Here is a 20,608-nt window from a genome sequence, read left to right as displayed (position 1 = left end):
TTAATTATGTCTTAGCTTTCATGATTAGAAGTTTTACCTAAGCCAAGCATGTTGCACCTTTCGACTACCTTGATCATGTTTATAAATTATGTTTATGTTGAAATGACCAAAGACCGACTAACCATGGGCTAAGGGGGAATATCACAAATGTTTGGACTTGTCATCATCAAAGGGGGAATTTGTTAGAACACATTGGGTTGATGATGCCAAGTCCCTTTGTTATTTGATTGTTTGCTCTTAGTTGAAATGATTAGTAATTGAAGCAATCAAATGGACTTTCAACAATGATTCAAGATGATCAAGCTAATCAAGGAAGTCAAGACAATGATATTTTCCAAGCCTTAGTCGAAAAATGTAAGAGTAAGTGTAACATTCTCATTTAAGTCAAGTAATGGCAAAAATGCAACAAAGAGTCTGTTTGATCTTGTGGTTTCTGGTACTATCATACGGAGGAGGAATTTCGTCCAAATATTTTTAAGTGTCAAAACTTTGCAAACTTTAAACCTTAAACATTTGAACTTTCAAAAGCTTGATAATAATCTGAAATTTTGGAGTAACAAACCCACTTGACTAAGCCTCTAGAATTGTGCAAACACCTTTTACTAAAATGGCAAAGAATACTTGTCAAACTTCTAAAGTAAGAAAAACTTTTTGCCATTTTGGTAAATTGTCACATGTTGAGTGTAGTAGCTTAAGTTTTCTGATTTCTTAAGCCCCAAGCCTATAGTCTAACACTTACCATCACTCTAAGCTATCATTTTAATATTGGATTTAATCTTTCTAAGTTGTACTTACCTAAGACTAAATCAACTATAAATATAGTGACTTAGTCACATTTATTTCTCAAGACTTCCAAAGCATTTATTGTAAAAACCTTGCAAATCATTTGTGCATTTAAAGCTTTGTTCTTCAAGTGTTTGCAAAACGTTTTTCTGATTTTAAGTCTTCAAAATTGTTTTCGAAAAAGCTGTAAAACCTCCAAGTATCAGTTCGCTGTACTGTGACATAATGAGTTTGTTCCATGATTCTCGTGTTAGATCTTCATTGTAATCTCCATGTTCATTTAGTGAACTCTTGAGATTCAAGATTCTGTAACACCTTGAGATAGAACCCATAAACTCTTGAAGCGGAGTTGCTTTAAGTTTGAGTGCAACCGGAGTAGGTTGGCGAGTTATTTTCATTGTAAGGGGTTTAGTAGTTTGAGTAAATTTTTAAACAAACAATAAAATAACGGTTGGACGTAGGCCTCGGAGTAGAGGCTGAACCAATTTTTAAAATGTCGTTTGTTTGTTCATTTACTTTTACGTTCTTCCACTTTGCTATTTCTCGCATGTACCTAATCAAGTTCTGTGTCACAGTCACTTATACTGTGACATAGAACTGCTGTACCTTTTTGTGAACTTACATTTAATTAAGTTTCTCAAGTCTTGTACTTCAATATTCTTTACTTAAGTTAATTAATTAACCAAGTTAAGGATAAAATTTTAAAAGGTACACCTAATTCACCCCCTCCCCCTCTTAGGTGTTAATCGTTCTTAACTCTTCAAAGTGTATTTATAGTAGAGGAGAGAACTAGGGTTTGCACGAAACCCTAGGATGCCGTGAGATAGGCGGCAAGATTTGCAATAGATAATTCCTTATCTCTTTCTTAATTTAATCCAAGGTATTATAGTTTAGACAAATAAGATAAAAGTGAATCTTATTTGTTTTCTAAAACTATATCTTTAAGATGTTTAGATAAGTAAACAAATCAAATCATATATTATTAAGATAGAAAAATATTTTATATAAATATAAGCTAGATTTGATTAGATAGGTTACTTATACACAACAACTCACACGCCCCAACGGCTTACAGCCCACGGCCGAAACCCTAGGCCCGTGCTTATCTTGGATAAACATCTCTCTTCTTGGATTAGGATTAGGTTAGATAAACTAGCAAACCCTAGGTAGCATGACGACCCATAAGTCGTTTTACTAACCAATAGAGATATGCAAGTTATCCACTATAACAACCCATATATAAACTCTATTATAGATACAAATGATTTCGAAATATGTTTAAAGAATTTTAACCTTTGAAAAATGATTTTAAAACTATTAAAATCGTGCTATTAAAATGCTACCTAAAGTTATAGTAGAAACAGCTATAACTTTAAGTTTGGTGAGTAAAGTTATAGGTGAAATAGCTATAACTTTACCTTCTCAATATTCTTATCTTAAGATACCGTCATTAGATGAAGACCTATACTAACTAATCTTCCGGAGATCTTGGTGATAGGATCTTCTTTTTATCTTGACCAAAAGCTCTTCATCTTGAGTTTTGTTAAAGACTTGATCTAGCCTTTTGCTTGAGTGATCATCATACTTGAAACGTGTTACAGTTATGATGACGCTTTAAGAATCTTCAATGTTATAGCTCAAGCTGCTATAACATTACTTGAATGATGCCTCACAAATCTTCAATGTTATAGCTAAGAATGCTATAACATTACTTGTTAAACTTGTAACCCTAAGTTAATCTAACAAGGACTAAACAAATGATTACGAGCAAGAGTTTACATAAAACGAAGCACACACTTGTCATTATCAAAACTTAATCATATATCTATATGGTCCAACAAGGGTAAATGGAAAAGTTAGTGGAAGATGAGGTGGACGAATAAGAAAAGAAAAGAGAAAATATGGGGAGCCTTACCTTTGCGGATGTTCTTAGGTTTCAAAATAATAATTTTAAACAAAAAAACAAAGCTATTATAAAATATTATTATATGAATGTTCATATCTTATAATATTCTAGAATATATCTATACAATATTATTAAAAGGGGAACTTAAAATGTCACGTATATAATGTCACCTAGCATTAACAAAAAGCCACGTCACTTAGTACACATGACATGACAAATTTTAATGTGACATTGCAAATAAATATGACATGCATTATCAACTTTTAATTACATGACATTAATTTAAATATATTATTTTCCAAAATTTATGTAAACCTTACAAATTTACATCAAAGTTCATAATTTATAATTAAAATTGACATTTTAATTGAAATTTTTGTAATAAAACATGTTAATATATTAATTAAAAGTTTTCATGTTATTTAACACCCATCATTTTTATTAAGTGTTTTTTCCTATTTAATTCATTTTTGTAATAGAACATGTTAATAAATTGATTAAAACTCTTCATAATACTTAACACCCACCAAGTTAATTAATATTTTGTCCTATTTAATTAATTTATATAATTAAATATGTTAATAAATTCATTAAAACTCTTCATATTGCTTAACCCCCACCATTTTCATTAACATTTTTTCTTATTTAATTCACCTCTTGAGTTTCTCGGCATTTTTGTATTAAAACATGTTAATAGATTAATTAAAAGTTTTCATATTATTTAACACCCAACATTTTTATTAAGTGTTTTTTCCTATTTAATTCATTTTTGTAATAAAACATGTTAATAAATTGATTAAAACTTTTCATAATACATAACACCTACCAAATTAATTAATATTTTTTCCTATTTAATTAATTTTTATAATAAAATATGTTAATAAATTCATTAAAACTCTTCATATTGCTTAACCCCCACCATTTTCATTAACATTTTTTCTTATTTAATACCTTTTGAATTTCTCGGCATTCAATTATCTTATTCAACAATTATCTTATTCAATTACCTATAATAGTTTGTATTCACTTCAATTATTTATTTAATACCTATTTTTCATTTACCCATCAGTTTTTAAGTTGTGGGCTATATATTTTATGGTTTAATCTATTTATTTGATCAGGATGAGAACATATATTTGTATGTTGTTGTTGTTGTTGTTGTTGTGGTGGTGCTGGTGGTGGTGGTAGTGGTGTAGTACTATAAAGTATATTTTAATTTTTATGTTTTGGGTTTTTATGAATTACTTGCTTTATATCTGAATTCATGTTTACCCTTTGGTTTTTAAATGATTTACATGTGACAATATTATTATTCGTTTGTCAAGTTGTTGTTATGTTAATGTTTTACCCTTTGGTCAATATCATTTATTTTTATTATATAAACTTTAAAGTATCATGAAATGTATGTGACTGCAGATAAGCAAAACATCGTGTGGGTAATTTGAAGAGGAAAGAAATACAAAAGGCACAAAAATGAGGTAAAATCAAAGGTAAATAAAATGTAAGGTATAAACTCATAAGTTATGAATGTATTATTTATTAGTAGATAATCTCAAATAAAAGATCACATATTTTGTGTCAACTGTCAATGGATTGGAAAGTTTCTGGAACAAATTTTGAATAACAATTTTTTTTAAATAACAATAATTTATTCATAGTCTTATATTTGTTTTCGTAATCGACACAAAAAAATATTTGTTTTCGTAATTCAAACTATTTAAATTTTTTTTAAAAAACGTAATTGTCTTATACTATATATCGTAATTTGTGCAAGAATTTGTTACACATTTATAATCAAAGTTAAACATTGGTTTTCAATTTTACGTTTAAAAATAACGTCAACATTCTAATAAAACACAATTATTTTGTTGGTTAATTCGTACTAATTAACATGTAATGTTGCGCCCTACTTGTCATTCTACTAACCACTCAATCTAGGCTTTTTTATGTTATTATATAGATAGATTATATATTTTTTCCCTTTCTTTAATTGACATAGCATGATGGTGGATAATGGAGCAATCAATCAATTAGAGTTATTAGGCAATAAATTTGAGCTATTAATCTGGGTTTTTCGGTTCGGAATGGAGGTATGCGAAGATGAAGGACCGCTTTTTTTAAAATTCTTTCTTTCTCCTATATATTGCATAGGAAAGGTAGAGTAGGAAATGACGCGTAGGATGATAGGGACAAGTGGCTTTTTGGATCATACGTGGCTTTGTCTAGGTGGCGTTTATTTGTCATTGTAGGGTAGCCTTTTAATTATCTTATTTCATTGATATATATGTAAATTTCGATGGGTTTGAGGACGTGCATCAGTGGTTTGTTTGCAAAGACTAGGCCCAGAGGATAAGAATGGGTTCAGATGTAAGAGGTTCAAGTGCCAATTGTCGGGTTCAAAATGGGGTTTTGGTCGTTAAAAACCACAATCATCAATTTAATCACTCTTAGGACAAATTAAGCTTTCCAAAAATTGTTAGCGCATATGTACGTTAAGAGTTGAAATTTCAGACCCACCTGATTAAAGTGGTTGTTTTTCTGAACAATTGAACTCCAAACTACAAAATATGACTATTTCAAATACTTTGAGGATTAAGAGTAAACGTACAAAGAAAAAACATAAAATTAAGGTTTTACTATTCTGGATTATATCGAAGAGTGCCAAATTATTTGGAGACTATAGAAAGTAAATGGACACGTATATTAACGAAATTGCTAACAATGGTAAATATTACTCCAAACATGCTAACAAAACTCATATTCATCAATACAAATGGATGCCTATATTAAGAGATTGTTTCACTTTCAATTTTCTTGTTCGTAGTAGTCCAAACTATCACTTCAAGAAATCATTCTTTTCATTAGTCTCATGCAGAAAATCATTAGCATTATGACGACGTTGTTCTTTAGGTGCTTCTCAGCTTGGTTTACGGCACTTCCAACTTTAGACATTTTATCAAATTATCTTTTCTTGGATTGCTTCTCTACTGAAAAAGGGACGATTAAATCCGTTGCGAGTAGTAGAAAATCAGTCGCAACTGGTTATTTGCTATGTCTTTAAAGTCCGTTGTAGAGATACCATCACTATGACCCTTTTTTTGTAGTGATCGTCGTCTCTTTCAATTTGTAATAGTAACATCGTCCCTTGTGCTTCCTGAAACAAATAAATTTTATAAGAAGTGTCTTCATCACATTTATATTATGGCCCGTATTTTCAATTAATTACCGTATCTTGAATTAAAAATTTAGGTTGATTTAGTTACCGATTTCCTATCACAACAAAAAGAAGTTTATTCGAAAGCAACATTCGTTAGATAGTTTGGATAACATAAGATAATATAATATAAATAGAAGTTAACTTAATAAAACCAAACAATAATATATATACGCCTCATACCACTCTTCTAACTATCGTATATAGTTAATAAGTGTTTGGCAAAAATACTCTAATAAGAATTTTCTTGACTTACTTTTGCCTCCCAATGAATTTAGAAATAAAAATTACTCCGGTAATAATAAATCTTATCTTCATGCAAAAGGGTACATAGATCATTTAAAACCGTTAAATAAAAATGAAAAATGTTACACTCAAATTAAATTTCCTACTCCTAGACAAATTACACATGGAGAACAACTAATCCTTTGGCTGTCACTTTTAGATATCTAGAACAACAAATCCTTGGGTTAATGCACGCACTCTTTTGCTTGTCTTCTTGTCTTGGCGATATCTAACTTGAAAACGTAAGTAAAAAGATGGATAAGGGTGAAGTGAATAACGGTACCCACTTTTTTTCCTCAATTGCAGGGAAGTCATGATTTTTTTAATAATATCACAAGTAAATTTGCAGTAGAAATCGAATATTAGCCGCAAAAATCGACCAAAGAATTAATCCATATCAATGGTTTAGTATGAGTGAGAGAACAATAAGGGTACTTGGCGATGGAATAACTCCCAATATCAATTGTTTTAGTTTGCTTTAGCATATCAAGAGATTCATAACACATTTGCTCTTTGCTATGCAAAAACATTATAATAGCCACCCACAAATCAGTCCCTTACAAAGGATCGTTGGTCCCTCCTCATATCATGGGATTGGTTTTGATTCTTTCCTTATGTGCAATATATTATAGCTGTTGCAATGTATATTCTGTAAATAGGTAGTTTGTCCTTTTGTATATATAGCTCCTCATGTATTATTGTAAAAGGCATGATTGATTCCAATACGTAATAAAATCATTAGTCATATATTCATTCAATATTCAACTTTATCATGGTATCAGGCTAGGGTTATTTTTTCCTCTGCCTCTTTTTCTCATCTCTCTCTCACGCAGCTTTATCTCTCACATTCATAATGCCAGACCAAACCGAAAACGCCATTGTTAATCCCCCACAAACTCCACAATATTCGATTATTCATGTCGAAAATACCGGCACGAGTATTACACAAATCAAATTCAACGGATCTAATTATGATGAATGGTCTCAGTCATTCTATCTTGCCCTTATTGCGAAAGGCAAAGAGGGTTATATTGACGGTACGATTTCTAAACCCGCTGAAACTGCTGCCACATACCCTAACTGGAAAGCCACCAATGCTTTGGTTTCCGGTTGGATTTTTAATTCCATTGAATCATCTGCTCGTCGTACGATTTCTTCACGCCCGAAGCCAAACAAATATGGCTCGATATGAAGAATCGTTTCTGTCAAGGTAATGATCCGCGCATATTTCAATTAGAAACTGATCTTATTGGGTGTAGGCAAGGCCCGACAGAGTCCATCATGGCCTATTATGGTCGTCTCATCAAAATATGGGATGACATTCTCATGATCGATCCATTGCCGAAGTGCGATTGTAATCCCTGTAATTGCAATTGGGTCACGAAAATGGATGCCCGGCGAGAAAAGAAAAGAGCACGGGATTTTATTATGGGGTTAGACGCCATATTCGATAACGCTCGTTCTCACATCCTCGGTATTTCTCATCTTCCCACTCTCGATTTAATTTACAATAGACTCTTACAGGAAGAAGGTTTACGCACTTTAACCCGTGTTAACACCGAACCCACCCCCGACGTTATGGCTTTTGCTTCCAGACTATATAAAACAGGGGGGATGGTTATAGTAATAATCGCAATTCTGATCATCGGAATAATTATAATACTACTCGCACTACTGATAACAATGGGACTAGGGGTGGCAGGGATTCCTCACAGCCTAATTCGAACCCCCAGCCAGATGGTAGACGTCCGTTTTATCTTGCTTGTAAACGAAATGGACACAAATTTCAGACTTGTTATCAAGTAACGGGTAATTTTTCCGACTGGTGGGGTAATCGTCCCCGTGACCGCATCTATATCGACCCCAATGATTCCGACCTTAGTCGGGCAGTCTTTGTTCCGGATAATCAAGGACGGGCAGCATATGAACGCACTCGTCAGACCAATGACGTGTCTGTGCCACCACGGGCTCACATGGCCACGGGTCAGCAAGGGGGTCAGGTCCCTATTGCGTCTTCCTCGACATCTCTCCCTGTTATGGATAACGTGGACTTCAATGCATTGAATCCTACGGAACTTGCTACTATTACACGGTTATGGCAGGAACATAAATCTGCCCCTTCTCCTCCTAGTCACGGTACTGTTTCTCACTCTCCTCTTTTTTCTTGGATTATTGATACCGGCGCATCGCATCACATGTCAGGTTTCCTAAATCATTTTTCGAATTTACGGTCTATTACTCCCCTTTCGGTCGGCTTACCAAATGGGGAACTTACTCTCGCTACCCAATGTGGCGATATTATTTTATTGACTCGTCTAATTTTAAAAAATGTTCTTTATGCTGCCAATTTAAATTGCCATTTGATATCCGTATCCAGCTTACTTATGGACGATACTCTTACCATCCAATTCTCACACCAATTATGTCTTATTCAGGACCGTTCCTCGAAGACGGTGATTGGTACGGGTGAGCAGCATGAAGGGCTCTACTACTTAACTGGAATTCGGAACGACTCGGTCAAAGCTTGCATGGTGAAAACGGGTGACTCTTCCGAATTATGGCACCGAAGGTTGGGGCATCCTTCCTCCCATATTTTACGTTTTTTTACCTTTTATTAATAATACTAGCAAACAATTTCATTCAAAGACTTGTGACGTTTGTCTACGCGCAAAACAAACGCGTGAACATTTTCATTTAAACTCGAACAATGCCTCGTCTATTTTTTATTTAATTCACTGTGACCTATGGGGCCCATATTCAGAAAATGCTTCATGTGGCTCCACGTATTTTTTAACTATTGTCGACGATTTTTCTCGTTCCACTTGGGTTTTTCTTTTACGCAATAAAAGTGACACCCAACAAACCTTACTTAATTTTTTTGCTATGGTCGAGAGACAATTTCACAAGAAAATAAAACTTTTACGTAGTGACAATGGCACCGAATTTCGTTGTCTCATAAAATTTTTTAACCAAAACGGTATACTTTTTCAAATTTCTAATGTCGATACTCCGCAAGAAAACGGCCGAGTAGAACGAAAACATCGACATATTTTAAATGTTGCTCGTGCCCTCTTATTTCAAGCTAGCCTCCCTTTATTTTTTTGGGGAGAATGTGTTCTTACAGCAGTTCATTTAATAAATCGCACCCCAACTTCGCTTCTTAATGGCAAGACATCGTACGAAATGTTATTTAATAAACCTCCTCCTATGGAGAATCTTCAAATTTTCGGTTGTTTATGCTATGCAAAGTCGTTAAATCGTCGTAGGGACAAATTTGCTTCTAAAAGTAGAAAGTGCGTTTTTATCGGTTATGTAATACTACGGATTTTATAGGCTGGTACTCGACCGAGTATGGCCTACTCGGTCGAGTAGAGTGTGTCGTGTAGCATGTTTGGCTACTGCCCAGGAACACTCGGCCGAGTATGCTGAATACTCGACCGAGTAGAGGGTACTCGGCCGAGTATACTCTATACTCGACCGAGTATCCGGTCTGGCGAGTATTATTTCAGCGGTTTGATTCGGAAGTAATTAGAACGATATATATTTCGTTAAGCAGTTTCCTAAACATAATTTACAAAACCTAATCATCGTACGACGCTCTAATCACTCCGAATCTCTCCTCTGTGTGTGTGGATAATCGTAGATTTTGCACTCAATCTTTCATTCTTCCGTCGGTAAGTCCTTATCCCTATGTCATTGATGATTAATTTTAGGGTTTGCTTTATTTATGAATTTGGGGGAAAAGGGGATTGTGCAATGTGTAATTGTGTTATGTGATTATTGTTTAGGCGAGGACTTCGTAGAGGAGCCGTTCTAGTGATTGTCTCCATCGTTGCTGATTGTTGCTAAGGTAGGGTTTCCCTACTCAGTCTAAGTTGGCTGATTTAAGATGTTTTTGTATTGTAATTCTTGTTATCTGCTGTTCATCGGGGTTGTGGTGTTGTGACGATTGTGATGTTGTGGTGTTATGACGATTGTGATGTTGTAGTGTTGTGATGATTGTGATGTTGTGGTATTGTGACGATTGTGGATGTTGTGGTGTTGTGATGATTGTGGTGGAGTCACTTGCGGGAGTGGCTTCACACCCTAGTTCGCTCTCCGTGGAACCCGTCACGGGAGGAGATGTGCACATTAAGGGACAGGGATATCGCTCGTTGATGAGCGGGGTTTAGGTGGGGATTGGCTGCGGTCCCCCACTGGCGGCGAGGATTACCTGTTGCAATGGGTAATCTGGCAGGGCTACACACTTTGATGTGTAGTCGGTTACTGTACGAGATAGGGAGATTGGGGTTGGAGGATGATCAGCTGGTTGCTTTATGCACTTGTCTTATTTTAATTATGCAGTAACTGACCCCATTGTTGTTTTGTAAAACATGCGGTGATCCATTCGAGGATGGTGAGCAGATTATGACAGGTAATGCAGATGTTTAGCTATGGGACAGTCATGGGGAGTCATCACTTCGAGTCTAGCTTCCGCTGTTACGAGTTTAGCTGTCTTTGTATTCAGTTGTATTGAGATCCTTTTTCTTTTATTTTGAGTTGGACTGAGATAATGTAATCGCTAACTCTTATACTTTAATTAATGTGTTTTGGATTGTTGCTTTTGATATACTAACCTCGGGCAACCGAGATGGTAACAGCCTTTCATGTTGGGGTAGTCCTTGGTAAGGTACCTTGGTATGAGGGGGTGTTACAAAGTGGTATCAGAGCCGACGATTCCGGCACCTAAAATAAATGAACCCAATGAACTTAGGGAGTCTAAATAAAATGAACCCGGGGAGAGTTGTTTGGAGCTACCGCAAAGACTTGGGAGACGTCCCGAAGTCGCACTAAGGCCCTTACTATCTCTAACCGGTCACATGGGGGAGTCTTGGAAACTGTTGTATGTCGAGTCATGTATGTGTAGTACTTGTAACTTGAATTTTGTGAAATGGTTGGATGAAATGATTGGATGAAATGGTGAAAGTGATGGAACATGTTAGTATATGAGAGGTGGATTGTGAATTCGTATATGATAGATATTGAGCATGAAGAATGTGTTCATGTTACCTGTTTAATACGATCTTGAGTATGAAGTATGGTAGTGGTACATGTGCATATAACCATGATGATGTTAATGCTTGGTTGTTGGTAGTAGCATATTGTTACGGTCATGCGTCTATATACATGAATGTCGTGTTTAATTTTCATGTCGGTATGATAAAAGTGCACCTATGTACTGGTTTTTAGAAGTATTGAGTTGTTAATGTTTGCTTTATTCATGTTCAAGTTGTTTTGTTTAGAAAATTTGATTTGTATGAAGATCGATTACAGAAGGGTTGTCTTAAAACTGTCATAAGTCGAGTTCCAGGAATGATATTCATGTGATTCCAAGTTGAGGTGATAGCTTGTCTTTTTACGATTCTAACGATAGGTCACACGCCAGAATGACCAAGTAACGAGTGAGATATGACTGTTTTATGAAAACTGGACGATGCTGAGAACTGTGTTGGTACTCGACCGAGTAAAGTAATACTCGACCGAGTAAGGGCTACTCGGCCGAGTATTCCCAATACTCGACCGAGTAATCCTCTGTGACAATTGCGTTCGCTTCTGGAGTCGAAAACTCGGCCGAGTATCCTGTACTCGACCTAGTATGCTATGTACTCGACCAAGTACCTCAGTGGGCGGCTATTTCGAGTCGGTGGCTATGTTCTTACCTTTGTTTTGAGTCGGTGGCTATGTTCTTACCTTTGTTTTGAGTCGGTGGCTATGTTCTTACATTTGTTTTGAGTCATGGGGTATGTGCACACGTATGTTTTGGGTCTTAAAGCGTACTTTTATATATGTGATGGTCTTGATACGTAAGTTACCAACTGCTATGATAGGGAGAATGCCGGCTTATGAGGGACATGTGTTGGATAAGGAAGATATGTGTTAATGTGGTTGTGAGGGAGAGTGAAAAAAAAAATGAAGAGCTAATCAAGGTAAAGAGCATGTTTTGTGAGATATGGTGAGTGATATAGTCGTGTGTGGAGTAATATAAAAGTAAGTGTAAAGAAATGTGAGAACGAAAAATTGAGATGAGGGATGTGATAATCATGGTAACTTAGGATATATAGTGATTTCTGGAGAAAGATAATTATGACGATGTTGGGTAAAGAGAAGAAAATGGTGTCTAGAGAGCTTAGATCGAGGGATGCCGCAATAAGGATTTGTAGATATTAGTTGTTATGGAGATTTATATTGCTAGAAGGTGAGCCTAGTGTATAATCATTTGGGAGGTCACGGGATGAAGTGAAGCTTGGTTATCTAGGATTATTAGAAGAAGATGTAATGGATTAAGGAGAAATCATTGAGTGGGTGGATCTATCGGTGGAGAGTATGAGTGAAAAGTGTGATGAGAAGGATTGTTGATAAGAAATGAATTTTGATTTTTGGAAGAAATAATGCCATAGGCTAATAGAATTTGATTTTTGGAAGTAATGGAAAGAGAAGGATGATGGTAAGTTGATTGAACGTTAACAAGAATTAGGGGACATGAAGATCAGACAACATAAAATTGTGTGATGCTACCATGAGGACATAAGTAGAGGAGTATATTTATAAAGGGCAGGACGACTTGTCGGACCTGAGTTGAGGATTTAAAGGAGTGGGAAGTTGGTAGAGTGTTTGTACGGCAGAAGGCTATGGTGATGAGGTAGATGATTATATAATCAAGGATAAAGGTTGGATAGTTGTCGAGGTAAAGTTTGTTGATGGATTTAACGTTCGATATTTGGGATGATAACCAGGAAAGGAAATGAATTGTTATATTTAGAGGTGTTGGTGAAGGAGTAGTTACATGAAAGATGTGGCGTCGTAGTGCTACAGTGGTGAAATAAGGAAGTTAGATGTTCTAAAGAGATTGATCTTGTAGAGACTGATTGGCATGTACGGTTGTAAGGGAGTATAAGATGTGGTTATAGAAGGCGTTTGCGAGTATTTGGGTACTAATGGTATGGTTACATTTGTCAGGAAGTGGTAGTTATGCAAATGGGAGGATAGGTTGGAAGAGCATCTGAGTTAAGTTCGGATGAGAGATATTCATCATCAAGTGGTAACTTACGTAATCAGGATTGGCTAGTTACATTCGATTATGGGTCCATGAGGTGTGTAAATATTTATGTGAGGCTCTGACCTCACGAGTAATGGTATGTTGTGATAGTTATGAGTCGTTATATGTGTGTTCCGCGTCATATGTTATACTTGTATGTGTATGTATGATATCTGCAAGTAATAGTGTGAGGTTCTGGCCTCAAGAGTCATAGTATGGATGGTATTCATAAGGTTATTATCTGTTATTCCGTGTAATATGTTGCGCTGTGATCTAGTAAAGCGGTTTTGATAAAGTCTTCTGGTCAAGAAAGTAGTACTGAGTCGGTGTTATGAGATTGTAAGAGTTGTTATGACTATCGATGTGGTGTTGTGCACTGGGCAAGGGAATTCGTGTTGTGATATGAGTATTTTCATGTTGTCACAGATTATTGTTTGTTTACTGTTGCTTGCTGTTAGTGTCGGTGTTGGCATATCGAGTGTTGTTTTGTTTGTTAATGTTTCTTATCAGTTTCGGCTTCGGATTGAGGGTAGAGTGGGATATGGAAGAAAGTTGAGTATGTTTCCGTTGTGGTCATGGTATAATGGCATTCTGTCAATAGGACACAGCTGTGAGAGGTTGTTAGAGTACTTTTAATCTTGTTTTAGATAAGACGTTGGTGGACATAGTTGTGGCAAGAGAATTGTGGAACATGTGTGGTATTAACTGGAAACTACAGATGGTTTAGCACCTTTTCTTGGGACAGTGAGTACGGAGTTTTGGGACTTAGTATCATGTCAAGTTAAGGATGAGTCTTGTGGTAATAAAAGAGATGAACTTGAGAGGCTAATGTGAGCATGTTTAATATTTTGTGGATTGTGAGCTAAGACCGTGGAGAGGAGTGTATAAGTATATAGAAGTATATTTTTTTGCAGTAATGTGGAAGAGATGGAGTAATGGTGATACTGAGGATTTTATGCTATATGTTATGTGAGTACAGAATGATTGGAGGCACGAGAACTTTGAGAGAAAGAGAGCCCTGGATATAGGAATGGTTGTAGGTTTTGAGGTTATAGTGGGTGATCGTTGACATGCGATGATAATGAGGTTTATGGGGGGTATAGCAAAGGACCTAGTATTAGTGAGTTACGAGGACGTAACATGTATCTTAAGAGGAGTAGGATGCGACAAAGAGAGTTTGATGGTGTACATGTTATAGTATAATTGGAAGTTTGAGTGTTGGTGTAGAAAGAGAGTTTTGGTGTACATGTTATAGTATAATTGGAAGTTTGAGTGTTGGTGACTTGGTGTAGAGTAAAGGATGGATTTATGTTGGGATTGATTTTATTACAGGTAATGGCAGTGCTTGTAGTAGTATGATGTTTACAAGTGAGAGTAAACTTCGAGGACGAAGTTCGTTTTAAGGGTGGTAGAATGTAACATTCCGTTTTAATGGTTGATCTTGTCCGGTGGATTGTCTTGGAATTGAGGGTGATAGCGAGCGTTATGGAAGTGAGATAGAGTTGGCAACATTTATGTTATGGTCGTTCGATGGTATTATGGATTTAGTATTGGGAGACTATGCTGTAGTTGAGACGATATCATGAGCCATATTGTGGAAGGGAGCGTGGTTTGTGGAGTTAGTGTTAGGTGTCCATGTTTTGTAGGTTGGGTTGGAACTTCGGGGACGAAGTTCTTTTTAAGGAGGGAAGACTGTAATACTACAGATTTTATAGGCTCGTACTCGACCGAGTATGGCCTACTCGGTCGAGTAGAGTGTGTCGTGTAGCCTGTTTGGCTACTGCCCAGGAACACTCGGCCGAGTATGTTGAATACTCGACCGAGTAGAGGGTACTCGGCCGAGTATACTCTATACTGGACCGAGTATCCGGTCTGGCGAGTATTATTTCAGCGGTTTGATTCGGAAGTAATTAGAACGATATATATTTCGTTAAGCAGTTTCCTAAACATAATTTACAAAACCTAATCATCATACGACGCTCTAATCACTCCGAATCTCTCCTCTGTGTGTGTGGATAATCGTAGCTTTTGCACTCAATCTTTCATTCTTCCGTCGGTAAGTCCTTATCCCTATGTCATTGATGATTAATTCTAGGGTTTGCTTTATTTATGAATTTAGGGGAAAAGGGGATTGTGCAATGTGTAATTGTGTTATGTGATTATTGTTTAGGCAAGGACTTCGTAGAGGAGCCGTTCTAGTGATTGTCTCCATCGTTGCTGATTGTTGCTAAGGTAGGGTTTCCCTACTCAGTCTCTGTTGGTTGATTTAAGATGTGTTTGTATTGTAATTGTTGTTATCTGCTGCTCATCGGGGTTGTGGTGTTGTGACGATTGTGATGTTGTGGTGTTGTGACGATTGTGGATGTTGTGGTGTTGTGATGATTGTGGTGGAGTCACTTGCGGGAGTGGCTTCACACCCTAGTTCGCCCTCCGTGGAACCTGTCACGGGAAGAGATGTGCACATTAAGGGACAGGGATATCGCTCGTTGATGAGCGGGGTTTAGGTGGGGATTGGCTGCGGTCCCCCACTGGCGGCGAGGATTACCTGTTGCGATGGGTAATCTGGCAGGGCTACACACTTTGGTGTGTAGTCGGTTACTGTACGAGATAGGGAGATTGGGGTTGGAGGATGATCAGCTGGTTGCTTTATGCACTTGTCTTATTTTAATTATGCGGTAACTGACCCCGTTGTTTTGTAAAACCTGCGGTGATCCATTCGGGGATGGTGAGCAGATTATGACAGGTAATTTAGATGTTTAGCTATGGGACAGTCATGGGGAGTCATCACTTCGAGTCTAGCTTCCGCTGTTACGAGTTTAGCTGTCTTTGACTTCAGTTGTATTGAGATCCTTTTTCTTTTATTTTGAGTTGGACTGAGATAATGTAATCGCTAACTCTTATACTTTAATAAATGTGTTTTGGATTGTTGCTTTTGATATACTAACCTCGGGCAACCGATATGGTAACAGCCTTTCATGCTGGGGTAGTCCTTGGTAAGGTACCTTGGTATGAGGGGGTGTTACAGGTTATCGATTTGGTAATAAAGGATGGCGTCTTTATGACCTTGACACCGGATCTTACTTCGAATCCCGAGATGTTGTCTTCCTTGAAAACGAATTTCCATATAAATCTCTTGACATTCACGATGCCGAGCATACTAGTTCTTTTCTTCACGACACTCTTCAACTCATTGATCAAGTTTTCATAATAAGTCCGACGTCACCCACTACCACGACGGCAACTTTGCCACCCGTTCCAACAACTGGTCCCTTGCAATCCGACACACATAACACCACGTCCACCACAATGCCTCAACCCAACGACACTGCATCTGAGGATCCACCCGTTTTGGGCCGAGGCCATCGTCTCAAAATTCCGAATTCCAACCTAAAGGATTTTATTCAACCAAAATGAGTCTCTTCTCATGCACTCGCCGCCTCAACTTCGTCGCCAGGTACTCGGTATCCTATCTCTCACTATGTTCATTATACTAAATTTTATCCTAATCATCAAATTTTTCTATCGGTCGTGACTAAACACCACGAGCCTAGTTCTTTTAAAGATGCAACACCGGTTCCAGAATGGCAAAATGCTATGCGACTCGAACTTGAGGCTCTTGAAAAGAATAAGACTTGGACTCTCGAGCCCTTGCCCGCCAATAAAAAGGCAATAGGCTCCAAATGGGTATACAAGATTAAATACAATGCCGATGGTTCAATCGAAAGATACAAGGCTTGCTTAGTGGTTATGGGTAACCGTCAAGTTGAAGGGGTGGACTACAATGAAACCTTTGCACCCACAATCAAGCATGTCACGGTCCGTACCCTTCTCGCTATAGCAGCTGCAAAACAATGGACCCTCCACCAAATGGATGTCCACAACGCTTTCCTTCACGGCGATCTCAACGAAGAGGTATACATGAAACTCCCTCCGGGTCTTACTGCTCCTAAAGATGGCTTAGTTTGCCGCCTTCGTAAATCCTTATATGGCCTCCGTCAAACTCCACGATGTTGGTATGCTAAGCTTGCTTCCGCATTAATTACTTATGGGTTTAAACAGTGTCCATGCGATCACTCGTTGTTTTCTATGTCAACCAACAACACGGAAGTACACGTTCTGGTCTATGTCGACGACCTCGTCATTTGTGGGAACAATGATAAGGTTATTCAAAATTTCAAAGAATATCTACATCGGTGTTTTCATATGAAGGACCTCGGCCGCCTCAGGTATTTCCTTGGTCTCGAAATCGCAAGAAATAATTCCGGGATTTTTGTGTCTCAACGTAAAGTCGCTGTTGACATACTTACGAAACCGGTCTCCTATGAGCCAAACCCGCCAAGGTCCCCATGGAACCTAACCACCAATTAGCCCTTTCCACGGCACCTCCATTACACGACCCATAACCTTATCGTCGTCTTGTGGGTCGCTTGGTTTATCTATCCATCACTCGTCCAGACCTCGTCTACTCCGTTCACATACTCGCTCAATTCATGCATGCCCCTACCAAAGACCATTGGGCAGCCGCGCTCCAGGTAGTACGTTACCTTAAAGGATCTCCAGGTCAAGGGATCCTTCTTCGGTCCGACTCCGATCTTCACCTTAATACATACCGTGACTCGGATTACGCCGCTTGTCCAACAAGCCGTAGGTCTCTCTCGGCCTACATTGTGTTTCTCGGCTCCTCTCCCATATCATGGAAAACAAAGAAGCAACATTTGTCTCTCTATCATCTACCGAAGCCGAATATCGCGCTATCGCAAATACAACATGTGAATTAAAATGGCTCAAAAGCTTAATAGCCTTCATTGGTATTTCTCACGCCGAGCCTATTCATTTACATTGCGATAATCAATCCGCTCTTCACATAGCAAACAATCCGGTCTTCCACGAAAGGACGAAACATATTGAGATTGATTGTCACTTCATACGAGACGAAATACAAAAAGGCACAATCACAACTAAATACGTGCACACAAAATCTCAGCTCGCTGACATATTCACAAAGGCCCTTGGGCGTATACCATTTGACGAGCTTCTATCCAAGTTGGGCGTTTCGGCTTTACACGCTCCAACTCGAGGGGAGGTAATAGCCACCCACAAATCAGTCCCTTGCAAAGGACCGTTGGTCCCTCCTCATATCATGGGATTGGTTTTGATTCTTTCCTTATGTGCAATATATTATAGCTGTTGCAATGTATATTCCGTAAATAGGTAGTTTGTCCTTTTATATATATAGCTCCTCGTGGATTATTATAAAAGGCATGATTGATTCCAATACGTAATAAAATCATTAGTCATATATTCATTCAATATTCAACTTTATCACATTAACTATTAGTTAATCCCATAGCCAATCAAAGTAAGGACATCAAATAATTGGAAAATTACAAAAAGTGAATTCAAAGCAAGCAAATAAATTTTAGGGAGAGACGACTACATTTCAACCCAATAACCATGCATCTTCATGGATATAGGTGACATCAAACTGTTAAACAATAACAATAACAATACCGTTGAAATAACAATACGAACTGATAGAAAAACAATACCTGATGATTGGAAATTATTGTGATGATACGAAGGTAGAAAACACTACACACGCAAACCGTTGTGAGTATTATTAGAGTCATTTCAATATTAATAGTAATGGTAATTGTCAACCCAATAAGAAGAGTACATATTGGATCTCAAATACACCATAGAATTCAACGGAAAGAGAAAAAAAAAAGGAAAAACCTGAAATTCACACTTCAAAATACATACCCATAGAGATATGACCAAATTACCTTGAGTGAGGCAAAATAAGGGATTCAAGATTGTAAAGTTTATCGGCAATTATTCATATCGATTAATAATGAGAGAATAAATAAGATAGGAAGATAAGAGGGAGATATATAGATTTTGTATTTAGATTATAGAGTTATTGATTTTACATACATAAATATGGAGCAAGGAGAAATGTAATGTAAAAGGTTTGCATGAGAGTGGTTTATAAATTATCTTATGAAATTAAAATAAGACATATAGTTGATGGTTGATAGTTTGGCTTACTTTTTAATTATATTTATAGATTATTATTATTATTATTATTATTATTATTATTATTATTATTATTATTAAATCCACTTTGCATGAGAGTGATTTAAAAATTATCTTATGAAATTAAAATTATCTAAATTTAGTTTTTTACCATTAATTGTGATAGTAACTTTTAAATGTGGAATTGATAGTTTTTTTTTTCATGTGTACTACTATGCTAGTATTTCCACGTGGACTAAATTTTGCCACGTCACAATTAATTGTTGTCATGTCACATTTGTCTACGTGGTGTTTAATGTCTAGCCTTTTAATAATATTTATAGATTTCTTTAATTTTTTCAAATGTATGATTTATTTTGGTATTTGTTGGGTTTTTTTCATCATTTTACCTTTGAAAAAATAGCATTTTTCACCTACTTGACTTATTTAATTTATCGACTTTAATATTTACGTTAACATGTCAATTCCCGTTATTTAAGTACACGATCTATCATCAATTATTCATGAGGTGATCTTACTATGTAGTTTGCTATTTTATAAAATTACAATTTTTAGAAACACTAAAAATATCACACTAAAAATAAAACATCCCGTGAATTTCACGGGTCACAAAACTAGTTGTCTTATGAAAACTCTATCTCATTGTATTATATATAGAGTCAAGATCACGGAGGATCCTACCTTACAATGCAGGTTGTAAGGTTGTAGGATCCTATTTGTGAATCATGGTTAAGTCGGCAGTGAAATTGCTTCTCGCCTTCACGGATGATTTACAGCTTCAATGCTCGTCCCCTCCGAGTATAGAACGCAAAAAACGAATAGAAATAACCGATAATCGGTGTTTTTATGCGCTATGGTATCTTTTCACACCGTCAAGGCGCTATCAATTTTTCAATAATGTATGTATGCCCAATAAATTTTGTATGGACTTGAAAGATCTTGATATCTCTGACGAACTATCGACCACTAAGAGCTGTTATAGATATAGGCTCTCCAGACATTTGATGGAGGTTAGAGCTGGTGGTGTCCATAAACACATGTCTTTTGTTGAAACCTGGCTCTTTAGGCTGTGGAAGATCTGCAATTTCACTAGAAAACATCGACATCACATTCGACATATTTGGTCGATCGTTTACATTTTCTTGAACACACAACAGCCCGACCACTATGGACCTATCAATCTCCTTCTTGTTAAGCGGATCAGATATTAATGGATCGATGATCGACCCTGCATCACCCTCTGCCCATAGTTTCCATACCTGGAACCACATATGAAAATGTTCAGCTTCTGTGTATTCATATTTAG

The 20,608-nt window shown here is 36.8% G+C and overlaps 1 protein-coding gene across 4 annotated transcripts in view; it reads right to left on the bottom strand.

The window, feature by feature from the left end:
• Positions 1 to 2,650: 2,650 nt before the first annotated feature.
• Positions 2,651 to 20,608, bottom strand: part of LOC141592210 (G-type lectin S-receptor-like serine/threonine-protein kinase At1g11300) — a 41,574-nt gene continuing 23,616 nt past the window's right edge. For 2 of the 4 annotated variants that reach the window (XR_012521087.1, XR_012521086.1), the window contains exons 8-9: positions 19,918 to 20,561; positions 2,651 to 2,807 (exon numbers count right to left, since the gene is read on the bottom strand). Coding sequence is in view for 2 of the 4 variants with exons in the window: in XM_074412814.1 (XP_074268915.1) it covers positions 20,259 to 20,561 (303 nt within the window). In the remaining 2 variants the exon portion in view is untranslated. Of the gene's footprint in view, positions 2,808 to 19,917; positions 20,562 to 20,608 lie in introns of those variants that run through there. The other 2 variants (XM_074412814.1, XM_074412813.1) reach the window with 1 other exon arrangement.

The sequence above is a fragment of the Silene latifolia genome, chromosome 7 (assembly GCF_048544455.1).
Source record: "Silene latifolia isolate original U9 population chromosome 7, ASM4854445v1, whole genome shotgun sequence".
NCBI lineage: Eukaryota > Viridiplantae > Streptophyta > Magnoliopsida > Caryophyllales > Caryophyllaceae > Silene > Silene latifolia.
This window is presented reverse-complemented; position numbering and strand designations above follow the sequence as displayed.